We start from the raw sequence: 18,334 nt of genomic DNA, 5'->3' as shown, positions 1-18,334 counted from the left end.
TTCCCCTGGTCTCTCTGTATTGGTTTCTCTGCATGTGGGTCCGAGCTCTTGATAAAATCATGACAATCGGCCTTCTGCCATGACCGACTGGGGGTTTTAGAAGCCAGAAAATAAACATAAAGGAACACAGAAACACTAATTGAGGAGTACTTTCCACGTGAGAGAAAAGTAAAAGGTTGGTTGCAGCAGTAGCAGAAACACAACTTAGCAGATGAGCTCTGAGCCAGAGAAAATAAGGAGAGTGCATACAGTTGGTCGCTATGACAGCACAGCCAGAAGTCATTGAGAGAGACAGAGTTAATCACTTGTGGATTGGACCTAGTGTATTATTTATAGCAGCAGCTCCTACTGGATAGTGTCACAGCTGAACCCAGTGCCAGACCAGATGGAACTGAAGCAAATAATAGAGGTAACCAAGTTGAAGAGTCAGGTCATGGCAACCATAGATGGAGAGGTCAACGGTAAAACAGAGAGAGAGCAAGAGATCCAAGAGGTGTGCCGCCTTCGAAAGGCTTATGTCAAGGTCAATTTTTATTATTTAAAACTAAGAAAGTGACACAAAGGACAGCACCCATAGGAAAGCTTCAAGACCAAAAATATTTCAGAAAATAACCTTCAAATTGAAAAGGGAACAGGAGCACTCCAGTTTTCTTGTACCTGCAAGAGAGGTGTGTCCCTGGTGTGCATATTGGGGTTACAGAAATTCAGCTTTTTGGAATATACCAGAAAGTGCTCTGTCACATAATATAAAACCCACACTGCCAGTTTTTGCAAAACTGTAATGGCACAGCCAGATATTGGTTTTATTTTCTTTTTACATAGTACCAGGTTTGTTTGGATAGTTTCCACCTTAATGAATACAATTATTTAGTGAAAACTGCATTTAAAATATTTATCTAACTTAAGATTTTTTTAGGATGACCTGAAACATAAATGTGATTAAAAATAGTAAAAATAAGAAAAATATGTAACGCTACAAATTGTTTGATGCAGCACTGTGATTTTTCACATACAGGATTGAAGCTGAAATTAAAAACAAGTAAAAAGAGAAATCGTGGCAGAAGACAAGCATATTTTCGTGATGCGAAAACAGTTTAGCTTTTTTTTTCAAAGTTAAAAATACAGATTCTCTTTGTGCACAAATATTAAAACTATACATAATAAAATAAGAAAAAAAAAAGAGGGCGGAACGGAACTTTTATGTAAAAACAAGAGTCATTGCGGAGTAAAAAAAAAAGGCACACATGAAGCCAGGAGATCTGTCACTTGCGCCTTGTTTTAACTCTGTATTTATGTGCACATAACATGGTAGCAAAAGCACATCTTTTTCAAAGTGCAAAAGAAATGTTTTGAAAACCAAAAACTAGGAAGACCAACACATTTTCTACTCTTTTTTTTTTTACTTTAAATGTGAGGAAAAAAACAGTCCAATATTTAGAAACTTAAAAAAAGTGTCACATCTCCTTCTGTGTCACTTTAAACAGTAACTTGTTGAAAATGCATAAAAACAGGAAAATAAAGCAATAATAGGTAAGTGATAAAAAGCAACATTCAAAATGCATAAACCTGCAGTAATAAGAGCATTAGAACAGTAACTCATCCATACAACTGAAATATAGACCATATGCATTGTATAATATATCAGTGTTCTGTCTTTTCTTTAGAGCCCTGAAGTAACATTGATTAAGACATATTTGGCAAAGTGGCAAGCATTTGCAGTTTCTTATTTAAACATAAAAAAAAAGAAAAAAATGATGGTAATAAGGCACTCCATTTACAAAATCTTTAAATCTCTTGTCAAAGAGAATATCTTTGTGCTGATTTATGCAAACCACGCAGAATCAGCATGATTTTGCATTCTAGTATAACTCATCTTATATGAAAAGGCCATTGAAGAACAACTGTCTTTACATCAAAACAAACCTGAGGCAGGATTTTTTTTAGCCTGTTTTACCCTCGTTGTTATATAACCAAGGGTGCTTTAAAAAGCTGATGATGAACAAAATAAACGGAAATCTGGGTAAGTGCTTTATAGATTGTTGTGGCAGTCACGGCAAAGGATCCTGTCGCCATCTGGGAAAAAACCCGCACCCACAAGTGAGATGGAGCAGTTGGAGCAGGTGAAGCATGGCTGATGCCATTGACGTTCTTCAAATGAGATATACTTTCCTCCTCCAAAACCTAAAACGAAGGGACAAGCAGTCAGTTTAATCTAAACAGCAATTTGTTCAGGCTTGATGATAGAGATAAAAAGCAAAGATCCTGTCAGGGACTAATAAAAATATTAACAAAGTGGACGCTTTTTCAAAAAAATTATGTTAAACGTTACTTTCTTAATACATTTGCAAAAGTAACTTTTTTAATGCACCTTATTAAACTTTTGTGTATCTCAAAGCCTATAAACTTAATGCTTATTATTAGGATTTTAAGTGATAGACTTACACAAAGTATTACATAAAAGTAAAGTGAAGGTGAATGAGGGTATTCCTCTTTTATGTCACTTTAAATGTAAATCATTTGAAGTGTGTTTCGGCCCGGCCTGTAGAAATAGCTAAAGCAGTTGTCCGATGTCAGGGGTTAGGATCGCTAAAACAAACAGTCAGATTTGATTGAATCTAAATGGCTTCTCCTGCTGTAATCTGTGGAAATAACAAACTGGACACATTTGAGAGCAGAAGAAGCACAATATAAACAGAAAGGTCAGGATACAGAGATCCTTCCAAAAATGTAGTCAGAGTCTAACAACAATTTATCTGTTCCTCTTTGGAGCTGAATTGAAAAAAAAATGTTGTAGTTTATTTGTTACAGTGGTTCTGTTCAGTTAAAGAGTGTGCTAATCCATATTTTGAGCTCTTTGCATATTACAATATTAGATAGTAAAGGATTAGATCATTGTGATGACATGGCAAAGCAGCACAATCATATCAATAAATATGGGTCTGTACAGTTTTAAAGTTGTAAAAGACTCAGATAAAGCATGATTTCACAAATAAAATGGAACCAAACAAAAATATTATTGTTCAAAGTATGATTAGGGGATTTTACAGTAAATGAAGAATTGTGATAACTGCGGAGAACAGTAATAAAAAAAAAAAAAAAAAAAAAAAAAAAAAAAAAACGACCTCAATTCCTTTAAAAAAGTGAAAAAAATAAAAAGTTTTGAGAAAAGTAAAAATAATGTAATTAGCTAATACAAAAAACAGAAACTATCCACTGCTGCTCTGGAAGATGCATAATTTTTATTTTGCTCTCTGATAAGAAGAATTGAGTACACTTTAAGTATGTTGTAGCCTGTCTTTTTATTCTTTTATAGAAATTTTACTTTTAGTTTTTTAAGGTCAGCTAAGACCAAATATCAACTGTGTTCATGGGTGGGCACAAATGCAGTAAATTACATCATTAGAGCAATCAGAATCTAGTTATTAAGGTTTTACACATGCACCATGCAATAATGTATACGTTCACATATTTTTATTTATATAGTTCAATGTATGGTGTTGTTTTTATTTTAATGTAAGCTACTTTATTACTTAATCAGTAATTTATCTTAAGTTAAACTACATTAGCATCCAAATTTTTCTAATAGGAATCAATCAAAGTTGACCTTATCAGATGTTGTAAAATGATACTCTAAAGGATCCTTCACTTGATAATCATTGAAAAACTGTTACTATAGCCTAAAGTAAAACAGCTGCAGCTTTTTGAAGTATTAAAAAGCTGTCATTTTGCTTTAGAAATGTAAATATGAGGATGAAGTCAAGTAAATAAATCTCGCCTGTAATGGGTTTGCTGCAGGCCTCACACTTCTTGGCGTACAAGCTGCCGAAGCACTTGAGGCAATAAGGGCTGTCATCTCTAGAGGTGAAGTGCTGACCAGCCAGCTGCGTCTTACAGCCTGTGCACACAAAACACTCCTTATGCCACGGCTCATCCCGATAGGTCACGCCACCTTTAGCCAGGGCCTAAATAGGAAAACATTATTTTTCATATGAATTTCTGCAATCAATCAGTCCTACTTATTATCTTTTCACTCTATTACTTTTAAAAGTTTAACCGAGCCTAATATAATAGGAACCAAGTTGTATTGTAGTTATTTGACAGATTCACAGACCTTTTTACAGCGTGTGCAGCGGGGAGCAAACTTTTCCTCATAGCAGGGCACACAGTAGTGCTCATCCTTGTCAGGAATGAAGGACTTGGAGCCAATCGGCTGCTCACAGCTGTGACAGATGAAGCAGCCCTCGTGCCATGTGGAACCTGCATACTCCAGTTTTCTTGTACCTGTAAAAAAAAGGGAAGTAACAGTACCAAAGCATTAGGAGGGGCGGGGAAGTCACAATAAAATACTTGATTTCACAGCAGCATATAAAAATCCTTTCATTTCACTCTCATCATGCGTCTTTCTACAGCAACAAAGTGGCAGCAAGCTTTAAACACAAAGAAGTAATACAGTTTTCCCCTCTGTGATGCAGACCCATTGATCTACCAGTAAATCTCCTGGATGTTGAGTTTATTATGCTGTGATCCAGCGGTTTATGCACGGCTGACATTTCCACAGATTGCTTATGTTTCAGTGCTTGAGAGTCTCCATGCTGCACTGTTCCCTAATTAAAAACATAAAAGATGCCCTAAAAAAGAAGAAGAAGAAAAAAAAGTCTTTGCACAAAATAAACTAAAGCAGGATTCATTGCGGCTCAAGATGGACAATAATGGCTCTTTGTTGTGCACAGCTACAAATGAAAAACAGGGTGAGGTTGAAAGGTCCAAACAAAGACCGTTTTTCAAGTGTTGAATCATTATGTTCTTAAAGCAGTCAGTTTGCTTCTTTGGAAATATCACACTAGAGCTTTAACACGAGAAACTTCAATATATTATTCATTGATTACCGGTAGATTTAAAATCCTAGTGATCAGGGAGGAAAAAACTTCTAAATGTGTCTGAGGATTTTAGATCCTCTAGCAGGGTTAACAGAAATTTCCTGACATTTCAGCACCTTGAACAACTCACCTTTTTTTTTTAAAGTTTCAGCTGAATATGTTTATACAAGTTCACTAATTTATGTCAGCAGTGGGTGGGAATCTGCTCGTTTTATATCTGTTCATGTTCAGGGAAAATCCTGGCCGGAGACCAACTGAAGAGGACTTTAAATGTGACGGGTAAATTCTTAATGTGGTTTTTGAAAACTTAAATACCTAAATCACACTATAATACTTTTGCAAGTTTTTGCAACAACAGACATTTTGACCAACAGACAACATGACACCCAATAAATCAACATTCAAATTATTTAACAGGCTTAGACACGATTTTTAAAAGTGAGTATGTGACGTTGATGTAAGCTTGTTAAATATTGATGTTTGTCAGATTTTCGAGCTGCGGCAGAAACACTGTTGGTTCCACTACAAAGGCATGATAGTCTTTAACAAATTTCACCCACCTTTTCTTTACAAAAAGGATTATGTTTAACTGGTATCCACAAATTATTTGAGATAACTGAATAGATAGCCCTTGAACTAAAAAAAAAAAAAAACTGCTATAAATACATATTGTGTTTGTTTAACGGTTAAAGTTTTACGTTTTTTGGGTCCAAGAACAAAGAAAACTTCAAACATCAATAATTGACATAAATGTTGTTAATATCATGCTCTATATAGTTTGGAACGTATTTCATGACAATTTAAATAAAATTTGTGCTTTTATTTTGTTAATATGTTAAGAAGATAAAAATAATAGCACTATTATGAGCTTTTTTTCTTACAAAAAGAGTAAAGCATTATCATAAACATCTAGACAGGAGAGGGAAGACTTATAACTTCACTTTAAACAAGAAACCCATTCTTTATTAACCTGAAACTAAGTCTTTACTGTTTATTAAAGTTCAGTTTGTAAGGAAAATATGTGATGATTATAAGACAAACTGACGTGAAAAGCATTGGAAGCCGTGCAGCTTTACCCAAGGTGCTGTTACAACATTACTGGAAGAATCTGCACGGGTGGTGGCAGCTTTATCTCCTGTTACCATCAGTTCTGCTGGCAAGCTTCCATGGTTTACAGACAACAAGTGATGCAGAGAGATAATTAATCTGTCACATTCAAAGGAGTTAAGTCTTTTACACCTATTTCTCTCCCACCGCTTCTTTTCTCTCTGAAATTTTTCACTTTCATCTATTAGTTTTCCACTTTCATTCACTACTAAACCATCTGTTTAATTTGACTTGTATATACCAAAATCATTTGCCTATTATCTTTTGAATTTGCATACTACATAGGAAATAAAATGAGGAACAACGAGGCTTTGTGACAATAGCCTCTGGATTTATTGATGCATCTTGTTTTAAATCCCTCCTTTTTTATCAGATTTGTGAGAAAACACCTGCTGCATCTTCTTTTACCTTTACCTGGCATAACGATCTTATCACAGGCAACACATTTGGAGGAGAACTCGTTACAGTAGCAGTCATTGCAGAGCAGTGCGTCATCCTGGCTGGTGAAGGGCTCATCTGCCAGTGAGCGGTCACAGCGGAAACAACGGAAACAATGCTCGTGATAATGCCTGTCCTCGTAGAAGAGCTCCTGGCAGCAGAAAGGGGAAGAAACAATAAGGAGACTGGAAGTCATTTTTTTTGCAGCTGTAAAAGCTCCACAAATATAAAGTCCTGCTGTCTGTGACTTGGTAACCAAAGAGGCCAAATAAGGGAATGACAGGAAAGCTTTAAGTAAACATAGACCGGAATTTATAACTAGGGCAGAGGAGAGTGTGAGACCAACATCAACATTTCTGCATAAAAAGTAAAACAAAGCACACCTATGATGCATCAAGTATTAAATACTACTACTGTATGTTGTTTTTTTCACTTTTTTTCAGATAACAACCACATTTTGCTATGATTTTCAATAGTATTTTATGTGATGGACCAACAGTACATGCCACCGTGTTTAAGATTTTTCAAAACTCTGTGACAACTCAGTAAATTAAAATTTTTACTATTTTTCTTTTAAGTTGTGGTATGCATTTGTTTCCGTTTACTCTTAATAATCTAGTGCAACCAAATTAATTCAAAAGTCACCTACTTAGTACCTGTCTGCAATTAAATTTCACATCACGACTTCAGGTGTTAATTAGAAACAGGGACACCTTGGTGTATCAATTCTTTAGACTTTGTGTGGCATAAGGGGGGGCCCTTATCCCACTGGAATTTTTTCAAATTTAGACTCTCTGAAATGCTATTTCCTGCATTTTGAGGTTAAATGCAACTAACTTTTTGTGTTTGTTACAACACTACTTTTGTCCTGATTATGGGAAGTATGTGTTCTTGACTAGAGGTGGAAATTTCATAAGGAAGACTTGGGATCATTTTCAGGTACAAAATTATGTTTCATAGGTTAATTCAAACAATCAGAAGGTGTTATGCTAGGTTCACACCATGATTTAAACAGTAAAAAAGCATCTGCTGCTTCATTTTTGAGGCTCGTACACATTAAGGTCAGACATGCCTCAAGTGCATCTTTGACGCTCCTGAAGCGCGTCCAGTAACGGGTGTCCAGATGCGTCTAATGCTTCTGCTGCTCATGTGTTCAATGGCAGGAGTGGCTTTGTTATAATTACTGTGATCAGTGGGTAAAAAGTAGTTTTAATATGTTTTTAAGTGAGAAAGTCGACCTCAAAACTATCTATGCAGTCAGTTTATTAGGATTACGATCCTGGCTTAAAATATAATTTCGCTCTTGGATGTGCACAGACCCCCACACACCAAAGTTGCACCGTCACTGGGAATCCCAAGCAACAGCTTTCTCAGGCCAGGTCGCCTCTTGGGGGATTTCCCCTACTGTTTGTGGTTGTTGGAAATAGATGTTAGCGTTTTTCAGGTATATGGCAAACAATATAGGCACCAGAATAATAAAAGCAAAGACATTTTGCTGGCAGGTATTTTAAGTTAATATAGGCTTTAATAAACTGTTTCAGTGGATTGATCATGGCAATCTGCATCAGCAGCGCTGTGTCCAGATGGTAGTGATACAGACAGCACTGCTAATGCAGATCGCTATGAGATGCCAGTTATGCATCCGATTTCATGGTGTACAAGACACCGCAAGTACAAAGGTTCCCTCTTGGGATTTTAGTATGTATAAAAGAAAATGGAATTAACTGTGTTAAAGTTGCGGCTCTAAGCTTCAAATTTAAAAAACAAAAAACAAAAACAAAAAGATAACTTCACAAACACTGTAGTAGACCCTCCAATAAACTCCAACAAGGAGTGCATGTTGGTTCTAAATAACCCCCCTAATTTTAATGTTTCCCTTTTGAGAAATATCTAATTTTAAGTTGACTGCGGAGAAGGGGAAGACCTATACTCATCCTGCATTTTTAAAATTGCTACCTAAATTACTCAGCTGGCTTTAGTGGATTTAGAGGAAATTGCCTGCATAACTGCATTTTAAATGAGCTTTCAGTGTCTTGCCAAAATACATAGGACACGCCTCATTTCTGAAGAATTATGCATCATTAGGGTGACATAAGTTCTGTCTCGGCAAACTGAAGCCACACCCACACATTAAAATAGCACATGGCTAAAGAAATATTACACATGAAGTTCTATCAAGTAAGAGCATCTATTCTTTTTTATAAGAAATAAAGGATTTTTGTTAATGTCATTTAAAGTCGTAGCATTGCTAATTACACATCTGGTCATCATGGATACCTTACCCTCGCATCATGGCCAATCAGCTCTTTGCATTCATCACAGGTGTTAGAAAACAGGCTGTCATAACAGGGGATGCAGTATGGGTTGTCATCAGATTGGATGTACTTGCGACCATAGAGGGATTCTTTGCAGTTATCACAGTCAAATCGGTCAGCCATTGTAGTTTTCTGCAAACCTGTGACACAGGAAAAGGAGGGTCAGGATGATGGTGTTAAAATAAATAAAAAAAGTTTAACCCTACATAAAGAGAAGTATGAGAGTCACAGCATCAGCAGAGAAAGTAAAAGGCTCTAGCAGCAATAATAAAGCCATTAATAAGCTGCTGTTCTTAGCTAAAGCAAAAGATTTATAGGAAACAGAATCAAGTGAACATCTGGAAAGAACAAATAGGGAGACTTAATTGCTGCTGCAAACAGAGGGAGGAGAAAAAGCTATCACAATCTTGTCTTACACACCTCTGAATACATAAGGTATTGATGTGTTATATTGCCTGAATATAAATACAGAATGCAGGTAGAGTTTTTCCATGTGTCTTTTTAAATTAGGGCTTATAAAAATCCTTAAATCCCTCAAATGATTTAAAAAAAATTCTCAGGAGAGAAAATCATGATAGCCCACAGTATGCTTTTCAGTAGTCCTTTGTTTAAGAGAAACATTGCCATGGTGGGGCAACATGCTTCTGTTTTTCATTAACCTAGACAATGGCACACCTGTGAATGTACTTAAAGGCAACACCTTCGACACACCACTTCCCTGTGTGACATCATAAGGAAATCAGAAGCAATTAGGATATCGTAAAGAGAGGAGCGGACATCCATATCTCGTCCTTCAATACAGTTTCTAAACATTTAGAGTACCTCCCATTTCAATCAGACCAATTATGCATGTCTGAAAAAAATGGCAATACCCACCTTTAATAAGACTAGGAAGGACACATTCTATATCCCAGAGAACAGATCTCTTTTGGATAGAAAGGTTTGTACAGAAAAACAACAAGACTAGTGAAAAAAGGAGAGTCAAACTGGAGATAATGAATAAAAGTCCTTAAAGCTTAATCATTGTCACACTTATGGAGAGTCACACAGGTCTCTGCTGACAGTGTGCAAGCCTGAACACTTTAGGTGTTTATAGTGACACTGACGTTGGTACAATATTCCTGATAAACACAAGAGCAGTACATTACATAACCAGTGGAAATGTAGTTAACGGGAGAAGAAAAAGTTCACATATACCAAAAATAGCTGTTTGGCTTATCGAAAGCATTATTTCTTACAAACCCGATTCTGTTTTTTTGTATTTTGAAATCCTAGCTAAAGAAAAAAAAAAACAACAACAAAAGAAGCCAAACATTTTATAGTGTATGGAAATATCTAGTTAAGATTTAAATAGGGGTGTTCTAGAAGTAGGGGGCTCATGGGGTTGGTCCTCTGACCATGACTGAGCACACAACAAAAGCCATAGAATAACATTATGAGAGTATTACAGCAACGATATCCGGTTACCAAACCGTTACGACATGGCTGGAGGGCAGCCCGGTGAGGAGTGATCCGTTCCTTTGGCAGAGCACACCCCTGGATATCCATTCCAACCACCCAGGAATAATAATCAGCACTGATATAACAATCAATCACACTTCAGACCAGACCTGTGCTGCCTGTCTTACACATTCAAGATCAATACACACGTAAAAAAAAGCACACAAGAGGCATGTAAACACACTCCCACCTAAAAACACACAGAGACATTGGAGGCAAGGGAAAAAGAACAAAATGAGACAAATTGCATACAATCCATCATCAAACAAGGAATCAAGTTTCTGTCTGAACTCTCTGCAAGACAAAAGCTCCTAATGAGTTGGGGTGAGACAGTCACGGTCCCAGAGTTTATCTTCTTTCAGTACTCACATGGAGGCCTTTGACAGGCTTTTTTGGTGTAGCTGACACATCTTCCCCAGAGGCACTTTCAGCCCTTTCAATGACCTTAAAACATAAATTATGATGTCTAAACTCACGACAGCCCTGTGGCCCAGTGTTTATAGTACCATAGCTCAGATTACTACTGAAACATCTCTCCATGCGCTCAGAGACTGGGATAAATACATCACAAATATCTGATTTTAAACATTACAATGTCCACCTGGAGGCTTTGGCTAAATATCAGAGTGAAACAGCTGTGGTCAGTCTGTGTAATAAAACAGTAAGCTGCATGTGTTTAACATCCGATGCATTTCACAAGTCATCCATCGCTGAAATTCCAGCAATGTTGCAATCGTTCGCTCACATCGAGATAGATAAGATTGACAAGGTATATACCTAAAAAGGAGAACTTGAAGCATACTGTAATCATAATGCCAGGTAAAAAAGAGGAACAGAATGTGCTGTCTTAGCATGCAAGGTGAGAGAACGAGATCAGGCATGACTCACAATGACACAAAGACAGAGCTAATTTCCAAAGCAAATGGAACATCTAAGATATTTAATGCTGTCTACAAAAGTGCATGCATCATACCCATATCAGTGTTCTGTGGAAACTGGGTACAATTCACATCCTTACAAAAGCTATTTGATTTACTACTAACTAGTGTTATGTTAGAGATTACATGCTCCAAATCAACATGGTCCCATATAAAATTCTTATAGGCCCCTTACCCCTGTTAACCCCTTTTAATAAGTTCAAATCAAGCAACTACACCCATGTATACCAACTGTCAGGCATGTAGAACTAAGAAACCAGTTAAATTGAAACTATTTGATAACATGAGGTACGTCAAAAGCAGCAGTTCGTGGCTTAAAGAAATCCAAGAAAAGATGAGAAACAAAGCCACTGGAATTTTTCAGTCTGGAAATGTTTACTAAGGCTTTGGTACTCCTTAACATCACTGTTAGGGCCCATAGCCAGAAGTGAAAAAATATGGAGTACTTACAGACCTTCCCAGCATCAGCTGGCCAAATGCAATTAATAGAAGAGTTTACTAATGAATACAAAATAACAGCAAAACATCTAATACTCTGCATGCCGTATTTTCCTCAGTTGGGGTCAGAATTCATGATTCAGAATCAGAATAATCTTTCTTTGCCAAGTTTGCTGCAAAAGCTAGTAACTGGACTTTGGTTTCCATTGTTCACATTGTATGAATTTTATTGAATAAATAAAATACATAAAATAATTGTCATACTTTTTCTCAGGTTATGTATGTATCATCTAAAATTTAGTTTTTTGATCTACAACATTCAAAATTGTAAAAAAAAAAAAAAAAGGGACATACCTTAAGTGTACACTTGAGGGCTCAGAAATAAACTTTTCCCTTCACACTTTGTCTTCTGAGAAAGAACTGAGGCAGCGACAAGGTTATGAGGGAACAACAGAAAGAAAGACTTCAAAGCCCACAAACACATACTACCTCATAAATAAGAGGAAATGATTGTTTTCCCTGGCGTATCTTTTACTGTTTCCACTACAGATATTCACTTCTGGTATCAGTGTGGGCCAAGCCAAAGTAAAGCTTGTAATGAACTTCTGATGACATGCTCTCACAGAGAAGGGCATGACGTCAGCCCACTGACCCCAGGGATGATGGACCAAGACGTGAGTGCATGCACATGTTGCTGACTCAAAAGAGAAGAGCTTCCAGACGTGAGGCAGTTTCTCACAGCACTGTTTACAGTCTCTACTCCGGTTGCTTCGCAGCAGAGGTCCATCTCCTTCATGTCCAGTGCTTACAGGCTAAGAGCTGAACTAATAATGCTTTAAAATGCCAGGTCTATGACTGAACTCAGCGCCCTGGGAAACTTGTGGGCCTTTTTAAGGAAATCAGTGCAGTACCAAAAAAAGAACAAAGCGGCTTGTTTATTGTCCTTAGCAATCTTGGATTTGTTTTTAAACCTTCCTCAAATCATACATTATTATAGTCATGCTGTCTCAGTGCTGTACCTGATCTTAGCAGCCTTTAAAGGCAAAGGAATGATTCGAAGCAAAAACGATCATGTCCTTAGGTAACCAGAAGCCACAGCTGCACAAGTTGTTTACTGCAACAGACAATCCAACATTCACTTCTTCATTTTTTTTTTTTTTACAGAGTAGCAGTAACTATTGACCTCATTCCATCAGAGGACAATAGTTACTGCTTTTTAGCACTGATGGAAAGTAAATATATACGGAAAGTGTCAGTAAACACAAACTGAAAGACAAGTAGGTAAACTGTTTCTTTTCATTCGAGTTCCTGTTCTTGTTAGCACAAAAAGTTATGGTGCAGAGCAATATAACAATGTCAATAAAATATTGAGGAAGAAAAAACAACATTAATTAAAATAAAGGTCAGCTTTGAACGATCATAATGGATCATAAATCTAACGGTTTCATGTGTTGGTGTTTAGCTTTTTCATGTGGGCTGATTGTTCCAACCGGGAAAGCCAAGAGCATGTTGTCCTCGAACCCTGATTTTGAAACACCATCTTGTTTGCCACACAGGAGGCATGCTAGCTGCAACAGAAAGCTGCTGATAACACACAGATCCATGCTTGAGAGTTAGAAGTAAGCACTTTTTTCACACAACAGTAAGAGCAAAGTTCTGCGGCAATGGACTCTGAATAACGCAGGCTTCCAATATCATTAAAAACAAGGAAACCGTGGAGTGAATTAATATAAAATAACAATAAAAATGGTTGAAAAAAATTTGCAACTCTGATTTTTGGCCCTAAAACCACCATCAATTAGCATTTAAGCAAGATGAAGAAGAGATTGAAATCAGTAATGTAACCATGGGTTGCATGTTATTCTCGTACTGAAACACATCAACACTCTAAAAATTCTGCAAATGGGTTTTGCACATAAAAGTACTGCTCAAAAATATTGCTTGTTTCTACAATGTAAAATAACCGTTTCTTTATAGTTCATCTTTTTTTTATGGAATTTCAGTATAAATGATTGCCAAATTCAATTAAATGTGTCCTACGTAAGATTTTACATGACATTTGACAAAAGATCAAAGAAAACTTTCCATCCATGCAAATTTTGAAGTCTAAGTGTTATGGAATAAAATAAAAAGTTAAATATAACATAAATGAGCTTTAACCAATATCCGTTTACAAACCGGCTGTGGAGTCTTAGCTTGTTTTTACACATGCGGAAATGAGATAGGAGAAGAATGCGAAGGCTGCATTCTGCTAGTCATCACAATACTCCCTGATTGGCAGACCAAGGTCAGATATAGGGCCAACTGTGAAATACAGCAGAACAGCAGACTGATGCTACTAAGGAGTTGTCCAAGTTATTTTACACTAAATCAAATTTTGGAAAGACCTTTCCCCTGTCTCCCACTTTTCTGCCATCCAACAATAGAAAAAATACCTGTTTTACTGTAGTACACTCAAAAATGCTTGACATCTGAGTAAATCAACATGGAGAGAAAGCTCATCCTGACCTCAGCCAGCGTATGGTTGAATTTTGTAGTACCTGATCTGGGTCACATGCTACAACGTTTCTGCCTAATTATCCAGAAGAAAAGATAATTATTAATTCACTGATTAGCTATTTCTATAAATAATATATATATATTTCTTTTACTTTTTCTAGAATTCAATTCTGTCTTTCATGAAGATTAATGTATTCAATACTAGAATTTTACATTCATTATTATTATTATATGACCTTTGGGAAATGGAGAGTTTCATTATATATTGCCCTTTTATTATGAAGCAGGTTCATTTTTTTTTAAACCATCTGGAAAATATATTGTGTTTTTTTCCAACTACTTGTTTTCTTTTCTACCTTTAATATTTAAATGGCAACACTTTTACTTTGAAATGTGGGTGTTCTGATGCATAGGTCACTGTTCAATCATACAAATGAACCAGACACATCCTGCTTCTCTTACGGTCATATGTTGGTTGACATTTGCTGTAGAACTTAAAACTTACAAAAAAACCATCATTTTTTTAACATGCAGACAGTTAATATAAATTAGAATATGCATTTAAATTAGGCTTTTTCTGCTAGACTAAAAGTATTTTTATTTTTTATTTTAAGCCATAAGAGAAGGTATGGAGCATGCTTTTATTTATTTATTCAAAATTTCTTTATTATTCATTTTTAATTGGTTTTATGTAATATTCTAATTTGTATTATATCCATGCTATAAGATCAAATCCATAATAATGAACAAACCTAAACTCTTTGCCTTTGAGAAGTCTCAAGAACAAGTTGCAGGAATGCCCATACTGGGCTTACAAGGGGAGAATGAAGTCATTTTGTTCTTGCAGCCGTGGGAAAGAAATAATACTCCTCTGTTTTTGTTGTTGATAAGGTATAGGCCTTAAAAATACATTTTCAAGGGGTGATGAGGTCTCCTGTACTTAGAGAGAACTAATTTCAGCAGTAGAGTAAATGCCAAAATAGTTAGGCTTGCTTTTTACAGGCCCATTATGAGCAAGGAGCTGTTTGGTTAAAGTGGATGCTTAAGCGAGTGGGGATTTTACAGTGCTCAGTAATGTTTAATCTACTTTGAAAGTAGCAGCTAAAAAGGCCACTTGATCACCTTTGTCTGTCTGGATCTTCTGGCAGCAAATCAACTCAGACACCAGAGGATGTTGCAAGAGGATGCCTTTAAATTTACAAGAGCTCTCTTTCACAAAGGTTCACAAGCCGGTAAGGTGACAATCAATGAGGAAATATTCAAGCCGGGGCAATTTCAGACAACAATAGCCATCTTTGAAACAGAGCATGCCGTTACATTGTGTATTTGCAGGTTTCTGGACAACTTTCAAACAGAGAATAGCTTCAGCAAAGCTTCAAAATAAAAGTGAACAAGACACATTGAAGCCCCTTAAAGAAGTGAAGTCAGAAAGATCTTTCTAGCCCATGACCGTTTAAGAATTTCATCTCTGGTGACTAAAAATTAAAGCATGAAGCATAAAACAAATACTTCAAAATGGTTTAGAAAAGGAACATTACAACACAACACCAGTGGGATTCATTTCAAGAGGCGCATACTTCCAGAGACGAGTCACACAAAACCAAACACTGCAAGATTTCTAATTGGTTTGATGAAAACATAAAGACGTTAGGGTTTTTCAGGTCACAGTAAGACAAAACAGAGTTGAACTCAAGTGGATTTTTCATTTATTTATTTTCCTTAATTATCCAATTACTTAAAGTTTTAACATGTTGTTACTTTTGGCATTCAGGGGATCAGATAAATGTAGAACAGTAATAGAAAGGACGCAATGAGGCAATGACTCTTATCACAGGAAGAAGAGGAAATTGCTCATGAAGGAGATATTCTCATTCATACAGACTCATTTTACAAACGTGTACTTGTTTAAACATACTTATGCTGGCTGACTTTGAGAATAAATATATATATAAACGAGGGATAAATGTGAATTTTGTCAATTGATTTCCTTATTTGTATATCAAGAGGTCATCACAATACAACATCAGCTTAAAGTTAGGATAGTTATAGAACAGCCTTAATAATTTTTCTAAAAGATGTGCTAAATATATGTAAAAGGCCCTACTGCAGCAACATTGTTTAATAAAAAAAGCTTTAATCAGGTACTGATATTATATATAAGATTTTTATCATATGTACATGAATAAATAATAATATACTAACCATTCTAGCAATATACTGACCTAAGCATATTTTCCTTATGAACTATACCATCATACTTATTATAAGAGCTTAGACTATCTGATTAATTTAAGAATTGACATAAATAAAAAGGCCTAAAGTTTAATCCATTATTTGGGTGCTAATGCAGAGCTGGGTGATTCATCCTCTAAAATAAATTGACATATTGCAAATTTTATATTTCTTTTTCTTTTTTTGCGATTTAAAATATTTAGTTTCTACATTAAAGAACAATTTATTTTAAGACATACTTTACCATGTGAGAATGGAAATAGGGAACTAAACAATATAACTACATGTTGAAATAATTGTTCTCTTATTTTTATGTATGAAAAATAATCATGTCCTCCAAGATTTTCAATACATTATTGAATATTTTATTGTAATATTTATTAAAGTGTATTACCAGAAGGATATATCTTTGTAAGAACATAAATCACTAATGCATGTAGGTAGTGGGGAAGACAGGAGCACCAGGACTGCTCCACAGTTTTAGCTGCTTCAGACTTGACAACAGGGTGAGGGCTGCAGGACCAGACACTGAAAGACTAACCTGTTATTGTCCCTGAGCTCTTAAACACCACCTGGTGTTATGTGGGAGGTGACAAAAGGTTCAATTCAAAGCCAGGATCATAAACAAAAGGGAAGAAAATGAGTACCTGTAGCAGAAAATGTCACTGTGGTCTTTATAATTTATTCCGTCCTCGGCAGCATCTAATGACCATGTTACTGTGAAGACAAGGCTTGATGTCTTTTAATATTAGATTTCATTGCATGGTACCTAATCCACAACTGGGTTAAAGAGGTCTGAAACCTTCTATCCTCATTTATCAAATGGACAAGAGCTACGGATGATAAACAAAAATCTGCTGCATAAATTGCTGACATTTGTTTAGCTAAATTTAAAACACATATTTGTCATATTTGACAGCCTTTTAGCAAATTTAGACCCAAGGACCTGCTTATGAAAATAAGAGCATGTGCAAAACGCACACAAGTACACATAAAAGTATTTACCTCCTTACAAAAATGTAACTGTTTTAGAACATCAGACTGTTTCAGTAATTTGAGCAAATACAAAAAGACATTTTAAGTAACTTTAAGATCTAATTTTATATGAAGGGATGCTGTTCAAGCAAACCTAATTATGTGAAAAAATATGTAATCACCCCCCTTGATAAGTAATAAATTGGTCACATTGTTTTCAGATTCACTGTCTACACCCAGTAAGGGTTACGTTAAAAAAACAAAACTAAACCAACTTCAAAAGAACTTGTCTGACAACATGAAGTAAGCAAAATAAAATGAAAGTCCAAGTCACCGACATCCGTCGGCATGGTAAGGGTGACAAAGCCCTGTTACAAAATTACTACAAGTTTGTATCAAGGGCTTATCCAGTTCATCATAGATTGTAAAATATCTAAAGCATAGTGAGCATCACTCTCCTCCATTAAAAACCCTGCAGATCTTTGGGCTGACCCTCTCAAAAACTCGCCTATGTAACTTTGACAGGTCAGGTCCATAGCTAAATGGGTCATGTGACCTCCAGCGTTATTTTACAGCAGTCGGAAATCCCTTAAAGATGAGTTAACTAAGCTAAAAACTGCGGTTAGGCAACAAAACAGATATTTTTGAACAGATAGTTGGTTCTCTGACGTAGGATTTTATCTATATTGGTGAATATGACCTTGTCTTTACCAGTAACTCCATGACTTCTCAGTCTGCTGGTCCAAAGTGGTCTGCTATCAGATTTCAAAACATAGAGGGACAGTTTGTCTTGGGCGTTAAACCTGGGAGTTAAAAGTCTGGCTCCCCAAGTGCCTTATGGTTACACAGTGTTGTGTTAATAAAACCCAATTTTCTGAATAAAACAGTACTGCGATAAAGACTTAACCAAACTTCCCCCAGTGAGGTAAAAGAACTCTTCCTAGGAAGGAAACAGCCAGTTATATAAGGGGCTCTTACTTTTCACATAGGTGCAGAGTGTTTTGGGTAGTTTTTC

At 36.1% G+C, this 18,334-nt stretch overlaps 1 protein-coding gene across 2 annotated transcripts in view; it reads right to left on the bottom strand.

Annotated features, from left to right (window-relative positions):
• Positions 1 to 389: 389 nt before the first annotated feature.
• Positions 390 to 18,334, bottom strand: part of fhl3 (four and a half LIM domains 3) — a 35,902-nt gene continuing 17,957 nt past the window's right edge. The window contains exons 2-6 of one of the 2 annotated variants that reach the window (XM_015375329.1): positions 8,705 to 8,877; positions 6,393 to 6,573; positions 4,112 to 4,281; positions 3,776 to 3,962; positions 390 to 2,181 (exon numbers count right to left, since the gene is read on the bottom strand). In XM_015375329.1, the coding sequence (XP_015230815.1) occupies positions 2,030 to 2,181; positions 3,776 to 3,962; positions 4,112 to 4,281; positions 6,393 to 6,573; positions 8,705 to 8,860 (846 nt within the window). In that variant the 5' untranslated portion in view covers positions 8,861 to 8,877 and the 3' untranslated portion in view covers positions 390 to 2,029. The remainder of the gene's footprint in view (positions 2,182 to 3,775; positions 3,963 to 4,111; positions 4,282 to 6,392; positions 6,574 to 8,704; positions 8,878 to 18,334) is intronic. The other variant, XM_015375321.1, reaches the window with a different exon arrangement.

This window comes from Cyprinodon variegatus, unplaced genomic scaffold (genome assembly GCF_000732505.1).
Source record: "Cyprinodon variegatus isolate N-32 unplaced genomic scaffold, C_variegatus-1.0 Scaffold6, whole genome shotgun sequence".
Classification (NCBI taxonomy): domain Eukaryota; kingdom Metazoa; phylum Chordata; class Actinopteri; order Cyprinodontiformes; family Cyprinodontidae; genus Cyprinodon; species Cyprinodon variegatus.
This window is presented reverse-complemented; position numbering and strand designations above follow the sequence as displayed.